Raw genomic sequence first — 17524 nt, 5'->3', positions numbered from 1 at the left:
CATTTCTCCTCATAATGTCAGTTGGAACCGCCCTCATAATTTATAAGACACCTCGCATTAAATGTTCATGAAGAATCTTGGAAGAGTTGCAAAATGGTAGTGCAGCTCCAGTCTAAGCAGACCAACCAAGGTAATTAGGTCAGGAGAAGTTGGGGATCTCACAGCCGTCTGTATTTCTTTAAAATACAATAAAGCCCTCACCAGTTAATATATTAATAGTGTTTCCGTTCAGACAGCTTTGTGCATTGTCCTAGATACTCTGGTTGAATGCATTTGCATAGAACTCAGTCAGTCGCCCTTAGCAGCCTCAGAGGAGTTTTCTTTATGCTTTTAGACTTGCTTATGCTTGTGTGTGGTAGATTGAGGAGCAGGTAGCAGAGTGAGATAGTTTAACCTCTGTGTGGGGTAGACTATGGAGCAGGTAGCAGAGGGAGATAGTTTAACCTCTGTGTGGGGTAGACTGAGGAGCAGGTAGAAGGGTGAGATAGTTTAACCTCTGTGTGGGGTAGACTGAAGAGCAGGTAGAAGGGTGAGATAGTTTAACCTCTGTGTGGGGTAGACTGAGGAGCAGGTAGCAGGGTGAGATAGTTTAACCTCTGTGTGTGTGATAGACTGAGGAGCAGGTAGGATGGTCTAACCTCTGTGTGTGATAGACTGAGGAGCAGGTAGGATGGTCTAACCTCTGTGTGTGATAGACTGAGGAGCAGGTAGGATGGTCTAACCTCTGTGTGTGATAGACTGAGGAGTAGGTAGGATGGTCTAACCTCTCTGACTGAGGATGGCTGGATACCTGTACAGTACATCCCTCCACATTAGAGTCTTCCAAGTGATTCACTTTTGATCTTTGCACATTTGACGACTTCCTCAAGTCTTCCTCAACTTTAATGTGCACTCAGCTTGGGGTGAATGTACGATGGTGTGTGATACAGATGTATCTTTCCCTCTCAGAGGATATGATACACATCTAGATACACTGTCCATGATAAGATTTTTTTTAATTTTTTTTAAAGATCTGTAATTAATGAATCAAATTAATTGCAAATTGATCACATAATACATTTTTTGCTGGCAAAAATCCCCAAATGATATTTAAATTCAAATACATTACATTATTGTGGTTTTGTGATTGTAATAACTGACCGACGTCCAGTGATCCCCGCTCAGAGCAAGTAGTCAGCGCCAGTAGGCTACTTCCATTCTCGTCGTATTTTCTGTCATACAGCTGGTGGATTTTTGCAACTACGGTGCCTGTAAGTTGCATTGGAGGATCAATTTGAAAGGCCTCTATTAAGCCCTTGTCCTCTACCATTGAAATTGGCCTGCAGGCCACAGCAATCCACTTACTTTGCAATGGAGTTTGTCAATTTTTCAGAGGTAGTGTTCATTCAGAACCTGTTCTCAGTAAGTGTTGGTTACTGTAGCAAAACCCACCAGTTCTGTGGCTGACAGCTGTTAACATGTTTAGCATTGAGAGTTAGGCTAGAACTGCTCCGATGGTGTGCAAATTATTTCATGCAGATATTGCACAAAACCACGCTCTTATTAACGGTCCCATCTGGGAGTTTTTGTAAAGTAAACTTTCCGTTTAGAAGGCAAAGTAAAGTCTGATTATCCACCTCCACGAGTTTGTTGAAGGCAAATATGCTTTTGTATTACATACAACGTATACTATAGCTTCAATAATGTTAAATCTGGCAATGATGTGGAAACTGTGCCACCTACATCTGGACGAAATCGATGAATGCGATTAATTTGTGTTCATTTGTATTGCGTTAAAGGATAAGTACACTGAATTTCATGTTTAGCCCTATTCCTGGCTTCCCTGGCATGTATCTGACTAGTACAGGTTAAAAGATTTCTGTTTTGTGCAGAGTTCTGTGTCAATAACGTTGGCGCGCGCGCCCTGGCTCGTTGCTAGCTATGGGAACACTCGAAAAACTCTAAAAAGTATGATATATGTGGAATTCAAGTTCAGGAATTACATGGTTTATGCTTACCAAGCTCTGAAGTCGTCCTGTAAACACCATAGGTCCTTTCGCCTCTGCATTTCCAAACGACAGCTAACTTGTAAACAGTACTTTCACCGAACATACGACAACCATCCCTTCACGCTGTAAACCTCCGCGAAATTCATCCGCGCTGCGGTGTGCGGAGGTTTACATCCTAATGATCCTAATGTTGCCGCCTGTCTGTTCGGTAGCTTCGCCTCCGTCTTATCTTTTGGTAAGAAAACGCTTGTGGTTGAAAAAATAATCAAATATGAAACAAAAAATGCCACATGAATAATCCTACCTGCCATGGCTGTATTGTTTTTTTGTTGGCCAGTTCCTGACGAGCGGATCGATATATTGCCAGATGTCTAATAAATATGGACCGCACTGAGGAATTTTAATCGGTGCAGTCGCATCGTAAACAGCTGGACCAGTGCATCGATTCTAATCGTTGAATCGCTGCACCCCTAGCTAGTATACAGCAGACCTTAATATTTGTGTACTGGCAGCTTCATGAGCTTGTTTTATCGCAGCCTTACAGAGCATCATTCACCCTCATTGTACACGCACAGCACAGGACACCACTACTCAATTGTACATAGTGAATGCAATGTTAGATGGGCAGGAAGATGTGAAAAGAGCTGTGACCCATTCTCCCTCTGTCCAAACCCAGCTGTGGTTATATGTATTTGTAGTTATTTGTTTTTGTACACAATCGTGTCATGTCACCCTTTCTAAGAGTCACATTTTCTGTGAACAGGGTAAGCATTTTAAGATACCATGCAGAGGTTTGATTACGGCATTTGGTCGACGAATAGTTGTTCCCCCTCTGTTGCATTTTATTACCTTCAGAGTGGCATATTTATGATGCTGAGTTTATGAATGAGAGCACACAGCAGTTTTCAAACCATGCTATCAACTCGCTTGTAATTGGTCACATGGGTCGGCGTTAACGGGGTTCTGAATCCTTAATTATTGTTTGCTGCTATTTTTGGCAGCGAGGTTACTGTAGTTTCCCACTCTATCTCAGCATGGTGCTGTGTTTTGGGCCTCTTACACAGTTCGTTCCCTAATTATCTTGGCCCAGTAACGTAGCTGACCGAGCGGGCTCGGTGCTGCTTTCTAGTTACTCAGATGAGTGTTCCTGAGCCAGCCTTTCTCCCGGGCGATGGCAGGCCACTTTTCGGTGGTGGTTCAAGTGAGGTGACTCCCCCTTCCCCCCAGGCTCGGTGCCCGTGACACTGCCTCGCTGAGACAGCTCCACTGAGGCTTGCAAGATCAGCTGCCATACAAGCCCAGCTGAGCCTCCCGGGTACTTGCGTTACTACTGTACAGTAGATTTCATTTGAGAGTGAGCGTTTGACCACAGTAATGAATAAATGTCCACAGACACTCACGCATACAAAAACATAGACACACACACCACACATACACAGCCACACACACATACACACATTTTTTTCCTCACCCACATATAGAACACTCACTTCCTTTCATATTCCCTCATCCCTTGGCTCTCTCCTCACCCCTGGCACCCACCATGTCACCTCTGTCAACCTGTTTCTAAAAAATAATGTAACCTAACCCCCCCCTGTGCAGCCCTAGGGCCCTGAGTGACGGCCACAGCAGTAACGCTTCACGGCAGAGGCTGGCCTCCAAACCATTATTTGCTGACAATGGGGGAGGAGATTAAAGGACGTAGGGTAGGAGGGGTTAGCAAAGAGGCAAGCGCAAAGGTGACAGCAATTTCATTTGTCGTCCCAAGGCAGCTTAGAGCCATAGCATGGCCAGGCCGCATGGACAGAGGGCAATCTGAAGCGGCGCTGTAGATGGATCTAAAGGTGGATCGAAAGAGAGAATGAAGAGATGAAACACAAACTGGGGCTTCTAGCGATTCAGTAGCTGGCAGTTGCACTCCTGCCATAATGCATTCAGACAGGCCTATACTCTTCTGTGAAACACCCTGTGACCTGCAATATAGTGCTTGTTTATGCCCCATAATTAAGTGTAGCCCAGGGGTGTTTCTAGGGTTCAAAGTCATCAGTGGCTGAGCCCCAAGGGGTGTGAGAAGAGTGCGCCCAAGGCCCCCGCCCCAGCCCCTCTCTACCCCCACCAGTCCATTCATCACAAAGAGCCAGGTAAGGGAAGAGCTTAGAAAGCTCCAAATCAACTAGGCACCAGTCCCGGACAACATCAGCCTCAAGGTGCTTAAGGAACGCGCGGGGCAACTAGTGGGAGTGTTCCAGTACACATTCAACCTCTCTCTGAGGCTGAAGAAAGTGCCACAGCTGTGGAAGACCTCCTGCATATTGCCAGTACACAAAAAAGCATGCCTCAGTGTTCTCAATGACTACAGGCCATCTACCTGCTCCACAGAGCTTACTCACACCTGGAAAGGCCAGGAAGCACATGCTCTTTGACTTTTCCAGTGCATTTAACACCATCCTGCCTCTGGCTAGCAGAAAAGCTCAAAGCCATGCAGGTAAACCACAACATGGTGGCCTGGATCATGGACTACCTCACTGGCAGGCCACAGTTTGTCCGACTGCAGGGCTGCCTGTCTGAGGTGGTGATAAGCAACACCGGTGCCCCCCAAGGAACCGTCTTGTCAGCTTTCCTGTTCACCCTCTACACCACCGACTTAAGACACAACTCCGGAGCATGCCACCTCCACAAGCTCTCGGATGAGGGAGGCAATACTAGGTCTGGGGAGACAAACAAACTAGTTAAAGAGTCTTCTTCACCAACCTGAGCTTATAACAAACTTATGAGGCTGCGGCCTGTCCTGACTCCTACTCTTTCTGCACCTTGCATGCGCCTGATCGCTACCAAAATCCTTTTTCTTTTTGAAGAAGCTTCTTAAATCCACCTTGCCCAGCTACTGTACCAGCATTTTTTTTTTAAAGGGATAATACATTGGTTGAACATGACACATCCCAGTTTAGGTAAAATCAAAGTGAATATGTCCATAAATGTTGTTATTCCGTCATCTGTAATTACTATAAAACTCCTTTTTATATGGCCAATTTTCCCCCTCTCCAAGCTCACCTCGTTTTGTGGGCGTGTCAGTCAGAAATGATTGACAGGCCGTGGCCCCAACTTCCACACATTTGTTGTTTGTAACCATAGTAACCTCAACACGGTATTCATAAAACATCCCTTAAAAAAACGTCCCATTTCAAAACCTGGCACAGCTAATTAATATTCCATACTAGTTTTAGTTAGGGGTTTGAAATACCCGGCTATATTTGAAAACACTGCTTAGTAATAAACTTGTGAAGCAGAGCACAATAATTTGCTGCAGCTGAATATGCTGTCAACAGATGTTTTTGAATTGTGTTTTTGTGTTTTGCAGTTGTTTCTGCCAAATGCCAACACAGCCTATCTTGGAAGGCCTGTGAGCATATATGCCACCATGTCTTTCTGATACAGGAATGTAACAAACATTGTTTATAGTCCAAAAATATGTTTTGTGGTCTTTTTTATTTGTTCTATGTGCAAGCTACAGTACTAAAGTGGGTTTTGTTTTTTGGAGGTTTCTAAGAGTTTCCAGCTACAGTATTTCTTACCCCTAACAGTGTGAAAAGTTTGGTCTCCCTCAAAAAAGTTCCCTGCAATCCTCCTTTACATGCACAATCTTTGATTTCCGGTGATGTAAGATCAAATTGAGCCGCAAGTGTGCTCCCTCTCTAGCTTTTATGCCGCTTCAATATCACGCTGTTGAAAAACAAAGAAGGCGAAGACTGAGGAAAATCTGAACAGTTCTGCCACTCAACATCCCTCCTCCCCAAACAACAGCTTCTCACTGCCACTACAAATACATTATAAATCAATTATTTATGGAACAGAGTCAGGGCCTCTTTAATCTTTTCCTTTTATCCAATTAAATTGTCTAACCATTCTAAGCCTCTCCCACATCACTGGGAATAGGTTCCCTTTAAAATAAATAAAAAATCTTTCTTCACTCCCTCTTTCTGACTTTCCATGCAAGAGACAAGAGGCTTCTGAGGGTGAGAGAATAAAAGCAGAGCAAGTGAGTAAAGTGTAAATGAACTCCCCCTCCCTGTCACCATTGCATCACTTACACAGGAACCATTTGAAGTTTTGATATTAAGACGCGGCTTCAATCCCTGCGCAGAGGGACACTGGGGAACCGCAGGGCCTTTCATGCTTCCTTTATGCCCGGCTGAAATAGTTAGAAAGTATTTGGGATCATCTCCACAGGGATAAATAGGATGTTGGTTGGGACTGCTGTCCTGTATTATTCAGGAAGGCATTTGAAGTAATGTTTTAAACTTGAAAAATGCCTATTTCCACCCCAGCTGTGTGAAATTATTGATGACACTGTCAAACACACAGCTCTTGCACTGCTCTTACACACTGCTCTTACTATTATCGTACATTATGCCTTTGAAAGACAAAAGTTCCACCCCCCTCAAACAGCCAGAAGCCCTCCTGGACCTAGTTCTACCATCTTATCTCCAGTTGGAAGACATGACTGTCCCTCAGTAGCACTCCAACCACAGCTCTTTCTGAAATGAACAAGGCTTGCTTCCTGCACTGTCATGTCAACACTCTGGCTGAACACAAAGAGAGCAATGATAAATATCACATGCCTTCATATCTACAGCATTGATATCGCTGTTTGCAAACATTACAAGATGACAAGGATTTTCTATAGCATTAAAATATTCCCAAATCCCTATTCAGGGCTGACTTGCAGTTAAAGGTTGTGGGTTTACGATTTACATAAGAGCATGTATATTTAGACTTTTTTTTGTGGGCCATGCTTATGTAATGTTAATACAGTACATTTCCTCAGTGAGCATCACCCTCTCCTGGGAGAAATGTCAGCCGTAGCCTGTGGGAATGGCAGGACCTGGCATATGACCCTGTGCTTTGGGACAGTAAGTCTCTCTCCCAGACGCAGTGCTGGATTAAGACTGCATGTACCGCCCCTACGTGACATACGCTACATTCTTCGCCCTGTGTGTCGCCTACTGCACATGCTTTAAACATACAGTACGGTACAGTAGCTGCACATACACTGTTCAGTACGCATGGTTGCACAGACTGCCAGGCGTGTTTGACATGCACCTTGTAGATATTCTACAGTACTTAGAATGTGAGTGGTTGGGACGATGCAAATGTTTGCTTATGTTTAAATGTTGCCTGAACCCATGTGTATGGCATGTGCATGTACAATATGTTTGATTGTTTGAGTGTATGACTTACTATAAACATACCAGTGTTCGTGTTTTCCGCTAAGTGTGTGGGATGCGTTGCATGAATAGGCCTTGCACTTACCATTGTGTCTCTACAGTATGTACTGTATGTGTGTGTGTGTGTGTGTGAATAGCTCCTGAGGGCCCTAGCGATCACGGGCCGCCAAAAGGAAAAGGATTTCCGAGAGGTTTCCTTCTTGCTGTTTAAAGTGGGAGCCCTGTGGGACGTGTTTGGCTCTCTCATCCACTCACTGAAGATGGCCTGTGATCTGAAGCCACTAACAGGCTCGATGCTTTTTCTCTCTCTCTCTGTCGCTCTCCCTCTCTCTCACACTCTTTCCCTTTCTTTCTCTTCTTCTCTCTCTCTCGGCCTCCCTCTCCTTCTCTCTCCCTCCCCCTGGTCCTCTGCGGTGATTAGCCTTGCTTGTGATTGTGCCGACACCCACACATCCCCTGGAGACGTGCCTTCTCTGGTTTGTTTAATCTGCCTCCCTGTACAGTAGGTACTGTAACACAGCTATAATTGAGGTGCAGCTCGATCTTTGGAGAAAATATTGAAACCAGAGATTAGCTTTGTGTAAACCTGTCTGCACTGTACTGTAAGTCACCCTGAATGAAGGCGCCTGAAATTAAAACCATTTGAATTAAGTTGATAATACATGTATGATGTGTGCTCCACAGTTTCATAAACACAGGTCCCTTGGGTTTCCAAGGTTGTTGTTTCCCCTGAGAGTCAAAAACAGAGACTTGCCAGTTGTTGATCAGATCTGGCGTATAACTACTCTGTCTCAGTTTCAGAGGAGAGTGGAGTCTGAGGCCTGATTTTGGAACTTAACAGAGATTATAAAACCATTAGCAGACCTAGCAGTCAAGCTGCACACTCTACTGTAGCTTTGATATTTGATCATAACAGTATAATAACTTCCAAAAGTTCTGCAGATACCTGCGACTGATTCAGCTCTACACCCTCTCTATTTGACTGTGATATGAAAACAGCGAGTGGAACTGTGGAAGCGTCTGATTGCTATCTGCCTCTGGTTAGTGTCTTGCCTCTGCATCTGTAACGCGCTTGAACTGCTCCGCTCAGAACGTGCAGGGAGTCAATCACCACAAAATCAGCCTCAGAGGAAGCAAAGAAGGGAGAAGAACAAAAAAGATCCACTGAACTCAACTTAAATTTATTCAATATATCATACTTTGTCTGTCATTAGATGTATAAAAAAGAAAACATAAGATATCGCTCTGAACCCCATTATTGTAAGATACCGCTAATTAAATTGCTAGCATCATTAATTGGTTTGAAGATAACTTGCAATGAGTTGGGGACATCTTAAACTCAATTAAAGATATCGTCAACTCAATTAAAGATATCCAAATGCTGTGTCCCACAATATGCAATCAGGCTCCTTCTGGTGCAATAATATCAGTTCCTTTGACCCCCAACACAAAGACAAGATCTGTGACTACAAAGTTGTCCTGTTATCATTAAAAGACGGACTTTTTGAAATAGAGGTTGGCCATGTGTGATGTGCTCTCTAAAGTCACTTTTGTCATTTTTAATCCCATCCTTATCCATTTTGTGAATTAGACATGAAGATTAGGCTGTCAGGATATTTGCTCAGTTATACCAAATGGTGATCTTAATGATTTATTAGTTTACTCTAGGGTATTACTGTATATTTCATCCTGCTCTACAATACTTTAGCCTCTACTGTAGTACTGTAATAGTATAGTTGTTGGTGCACATACAATTGAATGTTTCTGGATTCATCAATAGTATGTTTTGCCTCATTGCAACAGATAGAGGAAACCTTATCAGATCTTTAGATCACGTCTGCTTTAAGAGCTGAAGAAGAGAGAAACTCAAAGAAAATCTCCTTGAGATGTTATCAATGCAGGATATAAAGTGTTTGTAACTTTGACATTGGTGGGGGGAAAAAAGAAGGCCTCAGTTGATCAGACAGACAATTGTAGATTAACCTGGCGGTTATTAGAGGATCACTCACTGTGTGAATGGCTGAGGATGGCTTGAAGATGTGCCATCACTCCTCAACATCTCCCTCTTATGTCTGTTGAAGCCCATTACCCTTCCAAACCTAGAGCTAGTGCTAGGAGTAGTCTTTGATCATGGACAGTAGTCAGTTGACAGTTACCCTCAGTTTGACAATTTAGCCACCCTGGATCCCATCTCATGTCACTTTCTATCACTGTAAACATCCTAATATAATGTTGCATTATAGAAATGTTGACCATCTGAGATGGAGTCTTCAAACAAATGTGTCTTTTTTATACTGCAGTATTGATTTTCTACTGGATAATCATGTTGTCAGCAGACAGTCCCCTTCTGATTGCTATAGTACTGGAGCCCCAGGTGGGTGCCGCTGTTGATCCAACAGTAACACGTACTGTGACATGGAACAGACCTGTGGAGAGAGTAAAGCTGTGTCTTCTCTCTCTCTCTCTCTCTCTCTCTCTGTCCTCTGTCTCCTTCCCTCCCTCCCCTCCACAGGGCGCTGTGCCAGCTGTGGGGAGAACGTGGTGGGCGAGGGCACCGGCTGCACTGCCATGGACCAAGTCTTCCATGTCGACTGCTTCGTCTGCATGACCTGCAGCGGCAAGCTGCGCGGCAAGCCCTTCTACGCCGTGGAGAAGAAGGCCTACTGCGAGCCCTGCTACGTCGTGAGTCACTTCCTGTCCGTCCGTCCCGACCCGCTTGCTCCGCACCGCCTCACATACGCGTAGCACCCTCCCCGCGTCTCTGCCACGCGAGAGATATCACTTCCTCAGGATTAGAGCGATAACACGTCCTGCATTCATCTCTCCTTTTAATAGAGGGTTACAAGGTATTCCAGTCGCTTCTAAGATGTTTGGAATCCCCGAGTGCATGTTTTTTACTTGCACAGTATTCAATATGCTTATCCATAACTTTATATGGCGGTACTGTACATCTGATCTAAGCAGAGAGACACAGTGGAAACACACTCGATATGTTAAAGGAGTATTAAAATCACGTTAGAATTTGGGGGTAACACTTTCTATGACACCCATGTCTATAACGGATTATAAACATATTTATAATGCATTATAATCTGCTTTTAGCCTGACATTCAGATTCAGGGGCTGGAGCCAGGCTTGTTAGAGGAATCAAAGTTGTTGTTTTTTGTTTTTTTTTACTTAACTTGCTTCAGTGGAAAGACATCACTGCAATATGTGCAAACAACTGGTTTTATCTAAACTTCCATCTGGAAGCTTTTTCAAAACGAAATTCACCATGCCGAATGTGAATGTCGGTTGAAAGTTCAATATGAAACCAACTTTACCTCGGACCGTCGTGTTATCTCAGTGCAACCTGCTCAGTGAGTCTTAACCTGGCTAAATTACTGCAAGTGAAACGCAGATGTATCCACATTTCACGTCTTTCAGTAATTTAGCCAGGTAAACACTCGCATTTGGAATTACAGGAGGAAGCTGGGGTCAATTTTGGTAATATGATTAATTTAGGTTAATTCTTTTTAACGCGTTAAAGTTTCCAGATTAAAGCTACATGGGAACTCGGCAGGTGACCACTTTGGCGGCCCCTCTGGTCGTGATAAAATTGGCACTGCGTTTTAAGAACCACAGTTCCCACAATCCCCCACTCACTCACTGTAATGATGGGGAAAAAACGATAACACAAGCGTGTGGCGCAGACTGGATTGGAAGATTGTAGCTACTTTCTGAAAGGATGGGTTCAATGCAGGTAAATACTGGTCTTCTTTCTTTCATGTGCATGTAGATTTCTTTTCGCGGGGCGAAGTGTTTGTTGTCTTCCTGATATTGTGACATGCAAAAAGTGTCACTTCCGTTTCGACCACAAGATTTCCCACTGTGTACTAGCCAGTACACCGAAATTCTAAAATAATAAATTCACAGGGTCTCATGCAGTCTGTCACAAAAAATATTTTTGTGGTCTTGCTAAGGCCAATTCATAAACTAATAGCAAGTAAAAGTGAATATTGAACTAGAAAAAGTGATCTCATTGAGCTTTAATTGCAAGCGTTAACGTTGACAGCCCTAATTGTAATGCATTATAATGTGATTATAAGTTACTTGTAAGTGGTCACTGTGTGCTGATATACATTACAAGCTGTCACTATAAGTCACTATAAGTGGTTATTGTGTACAGTACTTTAAGTAAAGTGGGGGAAAAATCAACGGTAGTAGGATATTCATTGTGAAACTACAGGTAACGACCACCATCATACAGTACACTGGTCAACTAACCTAACTAGTGCCTACCATGGCTAGAGCTAGCTACATAGCTTACTACAGCGTAGCTAGCCATAGCCATGATAGTAATTAGGTTAGTTGACCAGTGTACTGTAAATGTGGTTGGCCCATTGTTTCATAATGAATAGCCTACTATCCTACCTCTACTTTTTCCCCACTTTCCTTAAAGCATACAATGACCATTTATAGTGACTTATAATTACACTACAGTATAATGCATTATAACAGTGATTATAATATATTATAAAATGATTAGAATGTATTATAACCATGGGATTTATAATACACTATGATCCTTGTGGAAAAAATATTGGTGAGTGACCAGCAATTATTAAGTATTAGGACACTTGACCTCATAAAAGTAATTTTAAAAGGCTTTATTATGTGTTATGATTATTTGTTATACAGTATTACAAATAGGGTTGGCACGTAGCTCAGGAGGTAGAGCAGCTGGCTGTGGATTGCAAGGTCCCCGGTTCAATCCCAGCTCCCGTAGTGTGCCGAAGGTTTGAGCAACTGAACCCCAAAATCGCTCATGTGCGGCGCGGCCTCACAGCAAGAATGTCTCTGGGCCTTTCTGTGCGGAGTTTTAATGTTCTCCCCGTGTTCGCAATGGTTTCTTCCCTAAGAACCCAATATGAAAAACATGCATAAGAACCGAGGCTCTTCAGTCCGGTCCCTGACCAGGATTTGGACTGAGCACTGGGACTTGGTCCCCAGGTGCCTCTGGTGAAGCTGCCCGCTGCCCATGGATGAGGACGGCTTGGATGGGTCAAATGGAGGGAACAATTTCCACCGCTTATACCTATAGCTATACAGTGCTACAAGCATATTATAAGGCATTATAAATATGTTGATTATGTGTTATAGACATGGGCGTCATAGAAAGTGTTACCAAAATACTAACCTGGCCTTCTCTTTCTTTCTCTCTATCTCTCTTTCTCTTTCTCTTTCTCTTTCTCTTTCTCTTTCTCTTTCTCTTTCTCTCTCTCTCTCTCTCTCTCTCTCTCCTTCTCTCTCTCTATTCATTTCATCTGTTGCCAAAATGCAGATATTTTTTCCACTAAAATGCCTCAACAAATAGAGGAATTGTGTGACAGTTCCAGTAACATGGAAAGGCATAGTTTCTGGGTTTTGGCTATGTTAGGAACTTCTGCATCTTACGAAACATTCTTTGTGGTGTCCTTTCCCGTAGCCATTTGTTGCGCAAGGATCGTGTGATCGCAAAGAAAGGATGAATGATGAGAAGTAACCTTAACTGACCTAAAATATGTACATTTTTAGATAGATACATTCCACTAATTTCTCTCAGCAAGATGAAGTACTGTAGACTAAAGCAATATCAACACTTAAGACGAGATAGTTTAAGATCATATTTTTAACATATTTTTGACATCACACTCCCTACAATAGTACCTTTTCTCCAGACTGTGTCGTTTGTCAGCTACCTGTATGTGTGTGTATATGTATGTGGTGACAGTGCCAGAGACTAGCTTTGACCCAAACTATACAGAAACGCTTTAAATATCACTGTGGAAGTCCCAGTCAAAGTGAAACCCCTTTTTCATTGAGTAATTCAGCATGATGTTGCCTCATATTTAATTGGAGCTTTCTTGGGCTTTCCTCCTTGGCTCTCTCTCAACTTCCTCTTGCACCACTGAAATTGTTCAGCAGAATTTCTGGGCAAGGGCCTTTTCACCATTTTTCACTTTCACCATAGTTCACTGTTAACAATTCACCAGGTTGTGAATAGTTCAGATAGTGATTCTCTACATCTACTTATGCCTTCTCCCATTCCTCCTAAGGAATCTGGAACTGTAGCTTGCCCTGACAATATGTCCACACATGGGCACCCTCATGCTCCACAGGGATGCGCACTACTGTATGCAAATACCCAGGCTTCCTCTGCTAAACATTGGACACAGATAGGGGCCCAAAACAAAACAAATGATGTCAGGATTTCATTTGCCTACTACCTGCACGTTCCTGCTTTACAAACGGTAGATAAGAGAGATTTTCATTTCAAAGCCGTGTGTGATTGGACTGGTTCAGTGTGTGTGTGTGTGTGTGTGTGTGTGTGTTTCTCAGTAGTTTAGCTGGTAACTAATTACTGTACTAGTATATGGAGTTGCATTTAATGCTTTCACAGCCATGTACTTGTTGTTAGTCAGTATGACTTTGTAGCACTTGTGCTACTTACAGTAGAGTATATATTCTAGTTATGCAAAGATAAAGTTAGAGAAGACATTTCTCATATTATCATAATTGCTTTTATGGATTAATCATAATTAAATCCATATAGCAATAATCACACTGTAACTTTCCATGGCCCTTAGCGTGACACATCAGACCAACGTTTACATTTTACCCTTACGTAACTTCCCACTTCTTCTCCCACGCGGCTTGGTGTTTTTTTTCTCACGACCTTCATGAATGAGGAAAGTGGGACTTAGGGCAAAGTTCTAGTTAGTTCCTCTGGTGTCTCTGCACTTGATATTAACACACATGCATCTACTGTACAGTTTTTGTTACCCCAGTGACAGCTGCCAGGAATGGCTGTGTGCGTTTTAACAGACCACTCAACGTTGAATCTGTGGCACAAGCCATCTCTTAAATCATCTCCATCCACAGGCACTCTCCGTGATTGTGGTTGTCTTTGTTGGAAGTTCTCCAACTCTTATACACGCACTAAAGAGGAACGGGATAATTTAAGAACTTTATTTATGCATTTCATCAGCATAAATGTTCTGCTGGCTGAAGATCAAAAGCATGGGGGAAATCTGAATTTCTTAATGAAAGTAATCTCTTCTTCTTTTATTCCCATCCTCGGGGTCAGACGCTCTGTAGAGAATCACGGTGCGTCAGTCTGGAGTCTCCGAGGGGACAATCCCGGTGAGGAGGAGAGAAACTTCACGCCAGGCTCCGAGTCGCTCTAGGAATGTCTAAGAACTAGCAAGGAAGAACATATGACAATACGTTATTTATTTGTTTATTTACTCTGACTTCCTATGTGGGTCTCTGTCGATGGCTGTGATTGGCCGGCCCCCCTCTCAGCACCGTGTCCCTTCTCATTACCTGCTCATTGCTCCCATAAGGATCTTTATTTGCAATACTGTATGAACAGGCTACGGGGTACTGTGTATAATAAAAAATGCTTATATGTTGAGAAATGGGCCAAAGATCAATGGACCCAAGTGTTTCTTATGGTAGTTAGTGTAGTTACAGTACTTATCCGCTGGCTACTGGCAGACAAGGCAGGAAGATGACCCCTTTGGTACGTTTGGTATCTGTGGTGCTCCCCTCTGCAGGTGATGTTACACACCGTGTCCTCGTGGCAGGAAGTGCTTTGGAGCTACACCAACCGTCTGAAAGAGTGTACATTTGAAATCAGTTTAGAGATTGTATCAAGCAGAATACATTTAACAGATTACCAAGAATTGCAGGAGTACGGTTAGTATGCCAAATTGATTGCAATCCAGTAATCTTTCTGTTGGGTATATATCAAAGTAGGAAATCAGTTGTCATCCATCTAGATCAGGGACTTTGCTTATTCTGTGGAACAGTCCTGTTGTATGTTACAGAAGGCTCGCCACATCTTTCCTGACGGAAGAGTCAACAGTTGGACCAGATATGATTCATTCCTTTCAGCAATGTGCAGGAACCCAGCCTCCTTTAATCTACCTCCATCTGCTTCCTGCCTCCAAAGCCTCCTATCTCCCCGTCCTCCAACCTGAGCCACACCACTTATCACCGCCTTTTTGAATAAGGTGTGATGTCCATAAAACCACACAGCCGCTCAGTTAAATACCCATTTTGCATTAAGTGGTTTCTGATCTTGTTAGTGCCACAACGGCGTCAGGCAGCCATTGTTTCTCTCTGATGTAAAGCGATCGCCCGGGGCGCCCCCTCTGCCCGTCCCCAGAGCCTCCTTCCGTGTTGACACAACTGATGGGATCGGATCCGTTGGCGGATAGTACGCCACTCTGGTTTCCGCCCCGCTATCCACCCAGTGATCCGCCTGGGAGGGACTGCTTCTCACCTGGACGTTTCACTCCCCAACTTTAGTCCCACCGTGCTCATCCGCTGTTTTCCAAGAAAGCGATCGTGTTTGTCCGTGGATTTACGTTAGTCCACCTCTGTACACTTTGAGCAAATCAGAGAAAAATAATCATGGTGCATCTGTGAAGGCACAGTGCTGGAAGAGCGGGTCCACCCAGATGTATCCACTACCTTGATCCCTGGTTAATTGAGTCGCTCAGATTGAAGTGTAAATGCAGAACAGTGGCGTGGTGGGGTCACGACCGGGTCTGGAGGGATGGTACAGTACTCTCAGACCGAGGCTGATGAGAGTGGCAGTTGGAGAAAGCATTTAGGCAGAGCGCTCTTCTTCAGACTGAGAGCACTGTAATTCTCCATGATAAGAGCTCAGGCTATCTTAGTGCATGTCTTAAGTTATGTGATTAAGGCTAGATATGTAGTGACCGTAATGCTCAAGTGGTCTGTGTGTTGTTTGGGATAAACTGCCGAGGTAGAGCTCTTGAAGGCTTAGAAACACTTGTAGCGATTGTGGTGTTGGGCTGAATGAATGAATTCTCGCTCCGGCTTGTTGATCTGAAGCCATCATGCTTTGATGGACAATTTTGGACATGTTTGCTTCACTCTGGAAAATGAGTGTCAGGCCTTTTTTTCTATTTTCTGTGAAGTGCTGTATAGCACTTTAACACATTTTGTATTCACTTTTCTAGAGACAAAGACAAAAAAGAGGTTCCTGCAAAGCTCCTAGCTACAGCATATCTGCATGTGCTTAATCCTCAACGTCAATATTTAGGAACACAACATTCTTTTGGGCTGGTGAGTAATGTAGGAACTGTTTGGTTCTGCTCTGTGGTCAAGGTCCCTCAGCAAATTCTGCTGTCACAAAACATCTATATTTATCAACTCGCAAAACTCCCTCCCCTCTCTCCTCCTCAGCTGAGAAGTTTAAAGCAGTGACAGGTCAGATAAAGATGAATAGAATACTTTAATAATCCCCAACAGCGAATTTCCCTTGTTGTAGCACATGAACAACATGAACAATCTAAAACATGCAATGCACGATAAAAACACTAAAAAGTACGGAAGCCCTAAGTGGCCATGCATTCATAAATGTTTTTCCCACCGTTTTCTCGTGATAACAAGATCATTTTCTCGAGATAACCAAACTTTGTTTTCTCGTGATAACAAGATAATTTAATTTGTTTTCTCGAGATAACGGGATAATTTTCTCGACTTCTTGCCAGCTTCATCAAACTCTTCCTCCCTTACAATGTCAAGTTATACAGCTACAGGAGGGTGTGTTTGTACTATTGTTAAGCCACTGTTCTTTTCGCTCTCTTGGTAAGAGTTTGATGAAGCTGGCAATAAGTCACAGTATCAGCATGACTATGGTCCCAAACAACCTGGAGATACAGAGCGACAGGGGTGATGATTTAGGCATGTGAGACAGGGAGATATACAAGGTGAGAGAAGAGGAGCTTCTTATATAGAGAAGGAGGATTGCACTTCATACACCAGATGATGAGATGACGCACACTAATATGCTCATTATCTGTAACGGCAAGGCACACAACTATTTCAGCCTGTGTCAGGCCTTGATTGAATAGAAATGTCACATGCTGCTGTCTGATATTCCCCGACATCGCTGCACTGGACTGAATCGTGTTTCTTGCAATTAGGCTATTTATAGGCCCGTGTTTTGTTATCTCGAGAAAATTATCCCGTTATCACGAAAAAACAACGTTTGGTTATCTCGAGATCTCGAGAAAATTATCCTGTTATCTCGAGAAAACAAATAAAATTATCTTGTTATCATGAGAAAACAAAGTTTGGTCATCTCGAGATCTTGAGAAAATTATCTCGTTATCACAAGAAAACTAATACAATTATCTCGTTATCACGAGAAAACGGTGGGGAAAAAATATATGAATGCATGGCCACTTAGGGCTTCCGTAAAAAAGATATCACACGAGTCATGTAATGTTTTTATTCAGTGGCCTTTCA

The 17524-nt window shown here is 43.2% G+C and overlaps 1 protein-coding gene across 5 annotated transcripts in view; it reads left to right on the top strand.

The window, feature by feature from the left end:
- Positions 1-17524, top strand: part of lpp (LIM domain containing preferred translocation partner in lipoma) — a 176441-nt gene that overhangs the window by 144746 nt on the left and 14171 nt on the right. For all 5 annotated transcript variants that reach the window (XM_084444920.1, XM_084444922.1, XM_084444924.1 and 2 more), the window contains one exon: positions 9726-9895. In XM_084444920.1, coding sequence (XP_084301046.1) covers positions 9726-9895 — 170 coding nt within the window. The remainder of the gene's footprint in view (positions 1-9725; positions 9896-17524) is intronic.

The sequence above is a fragment of the Borostomias antarcticus genome (genome assembly GCF_949987555.1).
Source record: "Borostomias antarcticus genome assembly, chromosome: 10".
In the NCBI taxonomy this organism is placed as follows: Eukaryota; Metazoa; Chordata; class Actinopteri; order Stomiiformes; family Stomiidae; genus Borostomias; species Borostomias antarcticus.
The sequence above is the reverse complement of the archived record's forward strand: the minus strand, read 5'-3'. Positions and strand labels throughout refer to the sequence as shown.